We start from the raw sequence: 14,429 nt of genomic DNA, 5'->3' as shown, positions 1-14,429 counted from the left end.
AATAAAAAAATGCAGAATATAACAGCTAAAAATGCAGCTATATAACATGAGTCTCCATGATGATGAGCAAACACACAGACATTGTAGTTGCGCGTCATTGGGAGTAAAATATCTAAAAATGTACTCATTAATACGATATATTACACGAAACTTCCTTTTGTGGACGTCCTCGGATGGAAAAGTGTTTTAAAAATATTTCCCCCAAAACTGCATAATAATAATTTATTGTTGTTGTTACTGAAACTATGTCTGAATAAATCATTATCTATTATTGATATTATAATAGGCTAATGTGTGTGTGTGTGTGTGTGTGTGTGTGTGTGTGTGTGTGTGTGTGTGTGTGTGTGTGTGTGTGTGTGTGTCTTTATTGGTGCACATAAAAACTTAATTTTTAACGAGACAGGTTGACTGAATTTGATTTTATATTTTATCATAAATAAAGTTGGCCTACATAATTCATTTTTTATAATTTCTTAATTCTATATGTTTTAATATCTTTATTTTTATTATAAAATTATTATTTTCTTATATGTGCAAATGGTCGAGTTAGTGATTATTAGTCTGTAATTTTGTCCTCAAATTGAAACCGACCTAACGAGTTTCTAGGCTGTGTGTTGTAGAAGGAAAACGATGGGCTGTGTGTGTAAATGTGTAAAGAAATGTCAGTGTACCTTGTGGGACAGATGTGATGGTGGATATGAAGGCCATAAGATGGTGACAGTCTAACAAAAGCCTCGTTGAAAATCACTCCACAATGAGGAGTGAGGGAGCAGAATCCTCTCAGCTCCAGACCGCGTTCAGAATTACATTTGTTTTTCTTGTGATTTTATTAAAAGTCACTCCTCATCTCCAGAGCGCGTGAAAATGTCTACTTTCCACTCAGATGCGCCGCATTAACTTGCAGGGCGCGAGTTTGTTTGTTTGTCTATTTTTATTTATATGCAGTGTAAGATTGATGCGAGCTTGTTAACGCTATCTGGTGGGAGAGAGAGATGCAACTCAGCTTTGCTTCTGAATCACCTCCCAAATTACCATCCTCTCTCTCTCTCTCTCTCTCTCTCTCTCTCTCTCTCTCTCTCTCTCTCTCACACACACACACACACACAGTATCATCCATGCATAACTTTTGTAATCCCTGTGCGCAAAGGACTAATAAAGTAGCTTTATAATATGAATAAATAGTATACATTTAGGCTATTATTATTATTATAAATATATATTTTATGTTTTAAAGTTGTAACTGTTTGCTGTTGTAACCGTTAAATGTGTTTTAACTGTACACTGATTTATCAATCCCAACATGTGCCAAACGTTTTGTGTGTCTTGGAATTTATTATAAAATGTTATAGTTTTTAATGCATCAAATCAGATTTGAAAGGAAACGTGCACTTTAAAAATATTGTTGGTTTAACTTAAAGTAGCCTAAGTAACCTGATTGCCTTAAAATGTTGAGTTCATTGAAATATATGTATTTTTTAGTTAATACAATAAAGGAGATTGGTTTAATCAACAGAAACTCAAAAATATTATGTTATTTGAACCGCATTTTTTTTTATTTGATTTGACAAAATATTTTTTTTGTGATAAATCATGAAAATATTTTTTTTTTTACAGTGTAGAATTACTTTCAATTATTTGGATAAAAAAAACAACTATAAGGAGCTCTGACGGCCTATTTTTTGATTAATGCAATTATTATTATTAGTGGTGGTGGTTTTATATTACATATTTACATTATTTGTAGTGTTTTATGTGCATACAAATCATGATAAACAATTTAAATGTACATTATTGGTGTACACATAAATATATCATATTAATATATATTTGTATTATATCAGTGTGCTCGTCTGCTAGCATATGGCTTTTTGTTCGATATAGGTTTTTATAGTGTTGATTCTTGAACTTTAGTTGTAATCGCCACCTTTAGCTGTAGCTCAGAGGACCTAGAGGTTTTTTTTTTTCATTACTGGTGAGGTCAGGAAACAGTTGTGTATCCCCCTCAAATGCATTTAATAAAATGTTTTGCTTCGCTTCGCGTTTCACAAATAAAGCTTGAAATCCCCTTGCTGGCTGCAGGCCGGGTATTGGTGTGCAGAAATTCAATCTGTACATTTTACGAGGTAAACAGACGGAATGAATTGCATTAGAGCAAGCCAATGTGTTTTCAGCCAGACAGTTTTCAGCCCTTGCTCTGTTTGTGTGCAACAATCTAAAACTTATTTATTAGGGAAAAAACACTTGATCCGAGGCACAAAACCCCTCTTACAGCCGAATAAAGACAAAACCAAGCTAAGACGATATGGGGATTTTAATTGAGGGTCTCGGCTTGCACACGATATATGTGTGTTTATATTTTATGAAGTTGAGGCAGCCCTTCATTCACTCATAAGCATCGTTAGGCGTCTGTCGCACTTTTAGTCGGTTAAATATGACCGTGCTTCTCCAGAAGAGTGATTCACTTCTGTTTGTACAGCTATAAAAGGATCGAGCCATTGAAAAGTCGTAAAATGAAGCGCGCTATCAATCACGCGGCAACTGTGTTTCGGGCCAAACAATGTAATGATTTCAAATGATCGTTATTGTTGAGGTAATGCATTTGTTTGTTTTTTTCTTGCTATGATACGCGAGGAAAAATACACATGTGAGCAGCGATGACAAAAGTGTTAGTTCATGCATGCGCATCATTTTAGATATTCTTCAAAATAAAGGTTCCACTTAGAACCAGAAATGATCCGTAAACGAATAATTTGACGTTTTTAATCTCCAAATAACCATATATAAACAACTCAGAAAATAAGATGGTTCTTTGAATAGACCAATTGAGGAACCTTTATTTTTTTAAGGGTGTAGAATGAAAATTATTACAACTCCAACAGGATCAAATCACAGAACCGTGTTCGATTTATATTTACGTCTCTGGTATAAAGCCATATCCACATCCCAATTCAAAAAAAGCCCCGTACAAAGAACAGCCTATTTCCTGGACAAAAGGAAAGTGTGAGATGAACACAAACCCGAGATCTTCCATTACTCGCCCGGTGCCTCGTTCGCCTTCTCTGACATTTCGGATATCAAAACGCAGCGCAAGAACAATTGTTTCCAAATTGAATCCGCACTCTCTTCCTTTCCTCATTTTCAGCGAGGCATATACATTTCCCCGGCGAGTCAAGAGTCGCGTCTGACCCGGCGACTGGAGGCGCGCACTCTTGTTCTTAACACCAGATTGGTGGCTTGTCAAAAAAAAAAAAAAAAAAAGAGTCGAAAGTTTCTCGCTCGGACGCGTCCTTTGTGCGCAGTGAAAAGACACTATTCACTCTTGCAAATAAAAGAGTAGCCTTCTTTACACCATCCCACTGACATCTGCTTAGAGTCTGTTTGCACTGATATTTTTCATCGGTTCCATGTGTGACTAAAGCTATTGTGTTAATTGGAGTAAATGCAGGTTCGTTTATTGGTTAAACGCGCTGCTCTGGCAGTTGAGTGTTCTTTGCATGAAATAAATCAAGTTAATTTGGGGCAATTGGATGAAAAATCAATGCAACGAATACAATTTGTCAGCGTAGAGTGTTTAAAGTCAAAATGTATCCATTTTGGTGCGAAAGTCCTCGCACTCCCCCCTTTCCCTTCGTGGGGGTATATCCCTGTTTCTGGAAGCACATTTCTGACTTTGACTTTCCACCGAATTATGCACCTAATTTGCTCACATATCATTTACTCCAAGTTCCTCCCGCCGTGACAGTCGGGCCTAAACACTACTAAATCAGCCCTAATTTATACTGATCCCGCTAATAATCGTAATAAAAAGCTTATAGATTTGGCACTAATTACATAAAAGCCTAATGATGTTGAAAATTACCCTGGTTTGAGATATATGGCTAATCTAAACTTTGTTGTTGGCTGCCCCGGGCTACTAGAAACATTAGAAGAGGTTCACTTCGTCTCCAAAAGGCGCGAGTTGGACATGCCACGACACGAAGGCCTTTTTTTCCACGAGGAAACGTGAAATTATCACTAACGATTAAGTGACAAAAATGGAAAATCTCAGGGCTGCAAAAGTAAGAATAAGCTCATAATTAAAACGCGACGGGGTCATTTGGAAATCTGCTCGTTTTTTTTTTTTTTTCAATCTAAAATAAGCGCATAAAACCAAGCAAATGAGTTCCTATAATAAAGAGAGCATGGTTTAATCGTTTAGTCCAGTAATAAACTTTGGGAAGCCATTACTAAACCATATGGATTTGATAAGGATGACACGTTTATATAACAATAGTTTAATTCGCTGTTTCTCCTCAAATAATCAGGGGCCCCTCAATGATTCTGGCATCACGCTCAATTAAACCAATTCTGAGGGAATGAGGGAGTTTCTCGAAGAGCTTTCTGAAAGAGGTCATTTTAAAGGTTATAATTTGGGAGTCGGGATCAAAAACGAGGAGAGATGAACTTGGGAGGGCAGCAAGAGAGGCTTCGCGCATCTGACACCTCCAGGCTTCAACGCTGATTGGCTCTTATTTGAAGGAGCTCATGGGTTCATTCAACTATTAAGCGCCTCCCAGTTCCTCTAAAGGACATTATAATGCAAGGAACCTCCTTTTTAACCACAAACCGAATTTGCTTTCATTTAGGCCATATATATTTTTTAAATAGTTTAAAGTCATAGAGATTTTTTTGGGAAAGCATTTCGCCCTGGAGCGGTGCGCGATGCTTTCGCACGCCGACCTGCTGGATGCTCGCCTCGGTGAGTTATCAACGCCAAACTCCGGTCTGCAACTCTACTGTAAGCTGGAGGACTCTTTTCATCTAAATCAAGCAGTGAAAATTGACAATTTGTCTCTTATTTTATCTTAATTCGATTTAAGCGAGCTAATTCATTGGAGAAGTAATCATTATTATTATATTACGCAGTAATTTGATTTAGTCGTTTTCCAAGATATTGAGGAGAATCAAATGGAATTAGTTATTTTAAAAGATGTCATTCTGCTGTGTTGTTGTTCTGAGCTAGTGTTCAAATATTTGTACCATTATTTGCACGTTATGTAGCCTATATGTAATGCTAGTTTCAATTGTTAGATGTTTGCATATGAATAATGCTCGCTTGTGACTGTCTAGAAAAATGATATTCTGCACTAACACTTCTCTCTTTTTCAGCAATGCTTGGTGTTGGTTATGAGCTCACTCGGTTTTGTCCAATTCTCTGTTTCAGGGATGAAGGATGCCGCGGCCGAGCTTCTGGGTCACAGGGAGGCATTGAAATGCAGGCTGGGCGGCGGCGGGACTGACCCGGGACACCCCGGAGAACTTGCCCCGGTCTCCGATGCAGTGGAAGGGGCCACCCTTCTTCCCGGAGACGATATCAACAGTGCTGGATCCAATCCGTCGGGTGTAGCGGTGAACAGTAAGGAACAGGAGAAGCAACAGCAGCAGCAACAGAACCCCAGCCAGTCCGGCGGGCAGCAGAGTCAGAGTCAGAAACAAAAACGGCACCGGACTCGCTTTACTCCGGCTCAGCTAAACGAGCTGGAACGCAGCTTCGCCAAAACCCACTATCCGGACATCTTCATGCGGGAGGAGCTCGCGCTCCGGATCGGCTTGACGGAATCACGCGTGCAGGTGAGTGGAGGAGAAGGATCATCACGTTTCGGATTGTTGTATTAATATGATTATCATTGTTGAACCGACAGTAACATTGTATTATCTCTGTAAAATATCAGATATTTCCATACAATAGAGAAGGTGTTATTGTAAGCTTCCTGCTATTTTTATGTTTGAAATGAAAAAAAAGAGAGATAAATCTAAAGCAAGATATATTCGACAAAAACAAATGGTGATTTTGGTCGAGTTTTTATTTTTAAACTATTTTAGTCTCGTCTTTTTTCGTTATTCGGATTATATTTATTATAAATGGCATATATCAAGTATTGTCTATCGTGAACATTATAATGCATGCTAAATATTTATCATTTAACATAGGTTATTCAAATACTAATCTTATATAGCCTACTTAAAATACGAAGGCTATAGTCCTACAAACAGCAGAAAATTATAACGCGTTGTAAAAGACCCAAATGCAGCCTTTTTTAAATTCAATATTTTTATATATATTTTATATAATTTCTCTATATTAAATTTTAAATATAGACTAATGAGAATTTGCATTTGTTTGTTTACACGATGAGCCGAGATTTAAAGTTTGTCGACAGAACATGCAAAAAAATAATAATAATTAACCTACACGAAAATAATCGTGTAAAATTGTTGTTTATGAAAACACTCTTCAAACTCGTGAAAACATCCCCGAATGAGCTTTATCATCAAGATTAATGCATGGCAAAATCAAAATAATTAAAAAAATGAAGAACTGTCGTAACTGTTAAATTCATATTGATATTAAGCGTATTTTATTTAATGCGACAGTAGTATGTAATTTATTTATTTTGTCTCGTCAACAGCAACATATTTTCTCTTTTTATTTTATATTTTAAAATAAACATTATTTTAAACAAAATAATAACACACTTTTTAAAATCCCAATCACACGAATATCCTATTATGATTATGAATCGTACCTCCACAGCCCAAAATACCACCATCATAAAGGTTTAAATTCATTTCGTTTTTATATTATACAAATGAATATTGCTGTTACATATTACTAGGCCTATTTGTGTTTGATTCAGATTACGTTTCTATATCAACATGTCCTTGGCTTTTGAATGTGCACCCATTTAAAACATGCGGCGATTCTCATTATTTTGTCGTTCGGGTCGTTTTCCTTTTACAATACCATTATTGTTATCTGAGCCATCAGAGCAGACCGATATCTTAATCACCTTGATAAGATTATGACTCGTGCTGCTCCTGTGATTGGTGGTCAGTCGCAAATGCAGCGGTAAATGAACCCGCGAGATAAATGTAAGCGCACAATGTAAGCGCGCGGCATTCCAGCGCGCACTCTCTCTCCCTCTCTGATGTATAGAGGCTCATTATATATGTATAGCTTTTCAAGTTGATAGTGCAATAAAATCAAGACCATTATTATCAACCAATTTCAGAATTATTTATAACTTAACAGGCTTATTAAGCTCAATGCGCATAAGACTGTTCTGCGTAAAACAATAATCATCATAATTAGCAGGCCTGAGCTCGGATCCAACTATTTTACTTGCATAAAAAATAAATGAGTGCCACTATGACCGCGCGGTGATCTTCTGAAACAGCACACTAGGTTTGTTTTGCGGTCTCGTGAAATAGGTCTGTAAGCGTGCACGTCTTAATGGCCCGCGCGCGGATGCTGCTCTGTCTTTTTTTAATGGTATGAGAAATTGCATTTTCTTTTATCCTCTGAAGTGTAATGCATTTGAGTCTGGATTTCACGGCTGGCTGCGTGGAGTGCGATTCGGGGGATCTAATATGAACCCCTTCACATTTTTTTTCTTCCCCCTTTCGTTGGGTCAGAATCTGCTCGTTAATCATTGTGAGCGCGCATGAGATCTCTATAAACCCGAAGGACCTCGGGAAATAAACACCGTGTGAGCCATTTACCGTGAGCCTTTTTACGCACTGGTGTTTTAAAAACCGAGCACATAATAATGGAGAGTCTAAATATTATGATTATCGTTTCAGTCAGCATTTATAGCGCAATGTTGTGATGTCGATACGTTTATCAAGCAGAGAAGCAAAATACAAACAAACAAACAAACAAAATCTTAATAAAAAGAATACATTTTTTGCTATATATATTTCTTAATTTTGATAACATACAAAAGTGCCATAAGAATTCAAAATAATTATATTTTTCTGGTGTGTAAAGTGTAGGCTAGATAATTGTTTTGCGCATTTGGATCTTTAAAACAATTCGTTTTATTTTATTATCAATATTTTTAAGAACCCAAAAGCCAAAACATTGCTATTAAGTAATCTACAATTTCGACATTATTATAACTTTTACACACACACACACACACACACACACACACACACACACACACACACACACACACACACACACACACACACACACACACACACACACACACACACACACACACACACACACACACACACACACACACACACACACACACACACACACACACTATCTTGAGTTTTAAGATGTATTGTCTTCCTATTTTATAGTGAACATAAGGATGCATTTGTCTTTTTATTACTGTGTTATCACAGTCACATAATTTCTCATTGGGAGATCTTGGAGGCCATGTTAAATGGATGTTTTGTTAAACTTGCTTATTAAATGCATTTCTAATGGAATGTAAGCAGCATTTTGAGAGCTCTTTTTTGTTGTTCCCTCTTGCAGGTTTGGTTTCAGAACCGACGCGCCAAATGGAAGAAGCGCAAGAAGACCACGAACGTGTTCCGCGCTCCGGGCACTCTGCTGCCCACTCACCACCACGGCCTACCGCAGTTCCCCTCCGCCGCGGCGGCCGCGGCAGCCATGGGCGACAGCTTGTGCTCTTTTCACGCTAATGACACCCGCTGGGCGGCGGCTGGGATGCCGGGAGTCTCACAGCTGCAGTTACCATCTTCCCTAGGCCGACAACAAGCCATGGCACAGTCTCTATCCCAGTGCAGCCTTGGCGCGGGACCGCCGCACAACTCCATGAGCCTGTCCAACATGTCCTCCAATGGTTCCGGTCTCCAGTCCCACCTCTACCAACCCACCTTCCCCGGTATGGTGCCCGCGTCGCTCTCTAACCCCAACAACGTGACCGGCTCGCCTCAGCTGTGTAGCTCCCCGGACTCTGACGTCTGGAGAGGAACGAGCATCGCGTCCCTGCGCCGCAAAGCGCTCGAGCACACAGTGTCCATGAGTTTCACCTAATATTTTGACGTGCTGTTCACCCCCTGTTTCTCGTCCACCCTTCATTTCTGGCTAAGTGACGCACAAGGAAGTGTAAGGATACGACTGTCCTCTAGTAAACACACCATACATGAACTGTGCGCTCCTGACGGAAATAAAAGCTAAAGCGTCACAGGCGGAAAAAAACGCATATTTATTTATTTTATTTATTTATTTTTATTAGCACTTTCTTTTTGCAAATTTAACTGTGCGCAAATGTCACCTCCCTGGACAGAAAACAATCTGCACTTTTGCAATGTATTTGTTTGCATTTGATCTCAGAGAAACAAGCCGAGCGACGGTGCACTCGTTTTTAGTATTATTCTTATTATCATCCTTATTATTGTTATTATGGGAGGACTCGTTTAAATTTTAAGACGGTGGATGAAAGAAAGGAAAATATCTCCAAAAGAATTAAGAAACTTGACTGCATGTGTCGACCAAGGTAAACATCATCAACAACAACAACAACAACAACAACAACGGGGAAATGTCATTTAAAAGAAAAGTATGACTTTGTTATATGCTGTTATATAGGATGTTTTGTGTAGATAAAGCATTCTTAACCTGTTCCCATTCGGTCAGTTTGTGATATGTTCTAAGTTAATGTATGTGCTTATACCAATATAAATTTCTTAAATGTTTGATCTTCTTCTTAACGGCTGTTTTGTTTCCTGGACATGTTTATAACGATTGAATGTAAATTAACGAATAAAATCATTTTCAATATGTCATTATTGACAGCTCGCATCTTCTGTTGTTCTTGGGGACTGCGGGGGGAAACGGATCGTATTTGTGAAACTTTGTTTGTTTAGGATCGAGTAAAACTTCATACGCCTTTATCAAAAATACATATTATTATTAGGCTACCGACGAATGCCTAATGCACGTTCAAATGAGTTAGAAATGTCGCAAACTTTTATTTTAATATTTACAATAATATTTGAATGTAAATGATCTATTGATTTGCTTTATATAATGTCAGCTAATGGCTTATTATTGAAAGTTATGAAGTGTTTTCAAATCGAGTCATTATCTCTCCCAACACTACATTTTCCTCGATTTGGCGACGTTGCAGGGGTTGACATTAACTCGCCCTCTGATTGGCTGTTGGGCTCTTGGCATTATGACCTCATAGATGAGAAATCAGGACTCAGCCAAATACAATATCAAGAGCGCGCCATCACTGTCGGTCGAACAGAGCAATGCGATAATAATAGACTACAATCATGTATATGGCGCAAAAATGACTGCTGTACGAGAGCTCCTGAAACAATACATCCAGACCACAACGCCAAAATAAGACATTTCTCATTGAGGCATTTTACGCATAGGCCTATATTCTCACGTAAATATATTTGAGCCCATATCGCCTATACAGCGGACCGGTAAAATTAACTTTTATTTATTTATTTAGAAATAATTTATCCAATTCCTAAATAGGCATATTTAGGCTAATGCTGAAATTATCAGCATGAAATTAATTACATTTGCTAATTAAATCATAATGTTAGAACGTTGTTGCATACATTTATAGCTATGACAAAATGATAAAATCTTCAGTAACTTATATAGCCTATATTGTGGCCCACATTATATGAGGTTAAACGCAACGATAGCCTATAACTGCAAATGATAGATTATGATCAAGAGCTTCGAAATCAACAAACCTGCAGTGAAACTGGTCATGTTAGTGTTACTGGTCATGTTAGTTTTAATGGTCATGTTAGTGTTTGAAAATCAGGAATCATGTTGATAAAATATAAGTGGTTCTCCTGCATGTTTGAACGCGTAATAGTGAGGAGGCATGCTGTATTTGTAACCGCGTGCATGCGTCTAAAAGAGAGATCAGGTGATACGGATGTGCTCCTTGCAAACAGATGCGAGATGATATTACATAAATATTATAATTTGTTTCAGTACCTGCCGGGTTAATTAGTTTGTGGAAATGCGAAGGCCGTTCCTCGTTAGCTAATTTGTCACACGCTGACGAGAGAGGCGAACACTGACCCGCGCCACAATGCATTGCGCGAGAGAGCCGAGCGGAGAATGTGGCCTGCTTACCTCCAATCCATCTCTGGCAAATAAATGAAATCAGTCAATAAACCATCGGAGGGTGAATATAGCTTTCTCTGTCTGGGTTATGAATGAGAACTCATTAATTTTCCAGGCCTAAAGAGTGTGTGTCAGTGCCTGCGCGCGCATGCAGCATGTGGACGTATGTGTGAAAGAGAGACTACAGGCATGCAGTTGAGAGAGAGAGAGAGAGAGAGAGAGAGAGAGAGAGAGCCATGCAAAAACATGCAGCATTACTTGGGGAATGTACAGTAGGCTACACGTAGACTATAAGTCAGCAAACATTCGGTAAAACAGGATTAGGCCTACTTAAAGGGTTAGTTCACCCAAAAATGAAAATAATGTCATTAATGACTCACCCTCATGTCGTTCTAAGCCCGTAAGACCTTCGTTCATCTTCGGAACACAGTTTAAGATATTTTAGATTTAGTCCGAGAGGTTTCTGTCCGTCCATTGAAACTGTAACGTTATATACAGTACTGTCCATGTCCATAAAGGTATTAAAAACATCATCAAAGTAGTCCATATGTGACATCAGTGGGTTAGTTAGAAGTTTTTGAAGCATCGAAAATACTTTTTGGTCCAAAAATAACACAAAATAAGACTTTATTCAGCATTGTATTCTCTCCCGGGTCTGTTGTCAATCCTTCACAGTTACGCTGCTGGCGTAAGACGCTGATGACGTGTTATCTGGTGCGCCAGAGCTTCATTTATAGACTGAGGGAAACGCACGCTGTAAAAGTGTCTCATCCGCGACATGCACATTTACGCACCATTAAAAAAATGATATCCACGCAAACAATGTAGAATAGCTTGAATATAGCGTGCGTCTCCCTCAGACTGTAAACGAAGCTCAGGCGCACCCAGTGTTGCCAACTTAGCGCTTTTGTCGCTATATTTAGCGAGTATTCAGACCCCTCTAGCGACACATTTTCAAAAAAGCGACTAGCGACAAATCTAACGACTTTTTCTGGTGTTATTGGTGACTTTTGGCGACTCTCTGACGTGAAAGCAAATATCGTCTTCTCAACAGCGGGTGCTGCCGTGGGTCCCATCCGCGTCCCAAAGCACTCACAGGCGGCCCAGTCCTCGCGCAGCAGCCGCTCCCAGCTGCAGTCAGAGCAGGAGATGTTAACCCCTCCGCCACATGAATCGCGCATGTGCGGGATTCATGTACCAACTTAGCGCCTTTGTTGCTATTTTTAGCGACTTTTCAGACCCCGACTTTTTTGCTTTCTCCCTGCCGTCACTCTCACTGTAGCTGCGTCTACCCTGTTCATCTGTTGAGCGCACGGCTGCTGACAGACGTGAATGAGCAGTGTTTTTCCACAGACTTATCACTTATCTGCTTTTCTTTGGGTTTTTATATAAAGAATTTAGTTGGACCATTTTAAGTTCCTTTCTTTCTTGTGCTTATTACTTAATAGACTATCACTAATATCACAGAGCTTAGGTCATCCGGTTCCCGAACTCTCAATTCAGATAATTTTCCACATATGCCTATAGGCTAATTTTTATTTTTTTTTGTCATTCACTAGACCTATATCATAGTCGTTCTAGCCTATTGTCTGACAAAAAAATATAGGCTATAGGAAATGAGAACAGCTTTATATTTTCATTTGGCTATATTATATTATATTACAATAGCCTATATTAAATACAGTAGGCCTATGTGAGCATTAATTTAGAGAGAAAACACATTAGGCAAGCAGAACGCAAGTACGACGCGATGACGTCATGAATATGCTAATTGACGTATGACGTCATCTAGCGACATTTAGCGACTTTTAGGGAAGGCGTTAGCTACTTTCCTCTGAAAATAGTTGGCAACACTGGGCGCACCAGATAACACGTCATCAGATTGACAACAGACCCGGGAGAGAATACAATGCTGAATAAAGTCTTATTTTGTGTTATTTTTGGACCAAAAAGTATTTTCGATACTTCAAAAACTTCTAACTAACCCACTGATGTCACATGGACTACTTTGATGATGTTTTTAATACCTTTATGGACATGGACAGTATACTGTATATACAGTTTCAATGGACGGACAGAAAGCTCTCGGACTAAATCTAAAATATCTTAAACTGTGTTCCGAAGATGAACGGGCTTAGAACGACATGACATTATTTTCATTTTTGGGTGAACTAACCCTTTAAGACTTCAAGGGACAGTTGTAACAGGGGACGGTTGTAACACCTTGAATTCCTCCCATCAGAAACAACCTAGAGTGATGACACTCACTGTGCTCATGCTTAGTTAGTTTCCCTCCATTCTTGCCAAAAAGGGAGCCACATTTGAAACTTCCTGACGGAGTTATCTACAAAAGGTTGTTTTTGAGTAAAAAAAAATACTTTTCTTTCTGATGTACTTTTTTGGATACTGTTATAAGATCAAATGTCTATGAATTCAAACAAGTATTATTTAGAATCACTGTTTTGTAAGCTAAAAATAAAAATGGCTAAGAAGTGTCAAACTTGCAGTCAAGCTAGCTCACATGAGATGAAAACATGGTTGGTGTTACTGGGACGGTTGTAACGCCCCGTTACAACTGTCCCAGTATCACCAACTAAGTGTCATTTAGGCCTATATTTTAAAAACTAATCAAAAAAAAAATCCCTTTAATTTGCTAATATAAAGTAAAATGAGCACTGTGCATTGCAAATTAAATGTAAAAGTTTAAATGTAAACTTTTTTGAGGTGTTCTACCCATTAAACAATTTCCTTGCATTATAATTTGACGGTTGCACCTCTTTTTTTGTCATGTATTATGAAAAAAAGGTAATCATTACTTAAAAACATGAAATTAATAGTCACAATAACATGATTGATAAATAATATTTTCCATTGTGCGTATATGATTGATTCATTATGTATATTTTAGACATGTTACAACCGTCCCTGACATGTGTTACAACCGTCCCTGTACACTGGGACGGTTGTAACAGTGGAGAGACCTGTACATATTTCATAAAACCACTTAAATACATTGTTTCAGCAGTTGACATTGAAGTTTATAATATAATAAATTGGTTATTCCAGTATAAATGGTTTTTGATGTATTGCTAAAAATTGCTAAAAATGTTACAACTGTCCCTGGTCTCCTCGTTGCTTCAATTATTAATCAACTTGGATGTTTTCATCATGTAAACATAAATTAGCTACTTTAAACTGACTTTAAAAATCCAAAAAAAATCTTGTATAACTTTATTTTGATAAGTTAAAGCAATGTAAAATCACATGTTGTTGATCATATTTCTACTTATTACATACTATTACTTACTATTATTACATAATATTTATTGATCATATAATTTTTTTTATGCAATGCAGTCAACTTGAATTAGGCTGCGTCTGAAAATGCATAGCATACTAACTCGATTAGGTAGGCTACTTTTAGAAGGCTAATCTGGCCTACTTCACGACCACTTAAAAAGTATGTTCTATAGTAAGAGTGTGTGTATGATGAATGTAACCTGTATGTACTAGATTC

The 14,429-nt window shown here is 38.0% G+C and overlaps 1 protein-coding gene across 2 annotated transcripts; it reads left to right on the top strand.

Moving 5' to 3' along the window:
• The first annotated feature begins 4,216 nt into the window (after positions 1-4,216).
• otpa (orthopedia homeobox a) lies at positions 4,217-9,511 on the top strand. Of its 2 annotated transcripts, none has more exons than XM_079586147.1 (3): positions 4,217-4,738; positions 5,204-5,610; positions 8,315-9,511. In XM_079586147.1, the coding sequence occupies exons 1-3, from the start codon at positions 4,702-4,704 to the stop codon at positions 8,837-8,839; spliced, it is 969 nt and encodes a 322-aa protein (XP_079442273.1). In that variant the 5' UTR covers positions 4,217-4,701; the 3' UTR covers positions 8,840-9,511. The 2 variants fall into 2 exon arrangements, with proteins under 2 accessions (XP_079442273.1, XP_079442272.1); XM_079586146.1 differs by having other exon boundaries at positions 4,217-4,777.
• The last annotated feature ends 4,918 nt before the right edge of the window (positions 9,512-14,429 follow it).

Source organism: Phoxinus phoxinus (assembly GCF_949152265.1).
Source record: "Phoxinus phoxinus genome assembly, chromosome: 17".
Taxonomy (NCBI): domain Eukaryota; kingdom Metazoa; phylum Chordata; class Actinopteri; order Cypriniformes; family Leuciscidae; genus Phoxinus; species Phoxinus phoxinus.
Note: the sequence above shows the minus strand (reverse complement) of the source record. Positions and strands in the feature narration are given on the sequence as shown.

Bases quoted from the DNA above. Each gene is read 5' to 3' on its own strand.
- otpa (XM_079586146.1), top strand. From the start codon at position 4,702: ATGCTTTCGCACGCCGACCTGCTGGATGCTCGCCTCGGTGAGTTATCA. The intron at 4,778-5,203 runs GTAAGCTGGAGG...TCTCTGTTTCAG, and splicing joins CTCCGGTCTGCAACTCTACT to GGATGAAGGATGCCGCGGCC. The intron at 5,611-8,314 runs GTGAGTGGAGGA...TCCCTCTTGCAG, and splicing joins TGACGGAATCACGCGTGCAG to GTTTGGTTTCAGAACCGACG.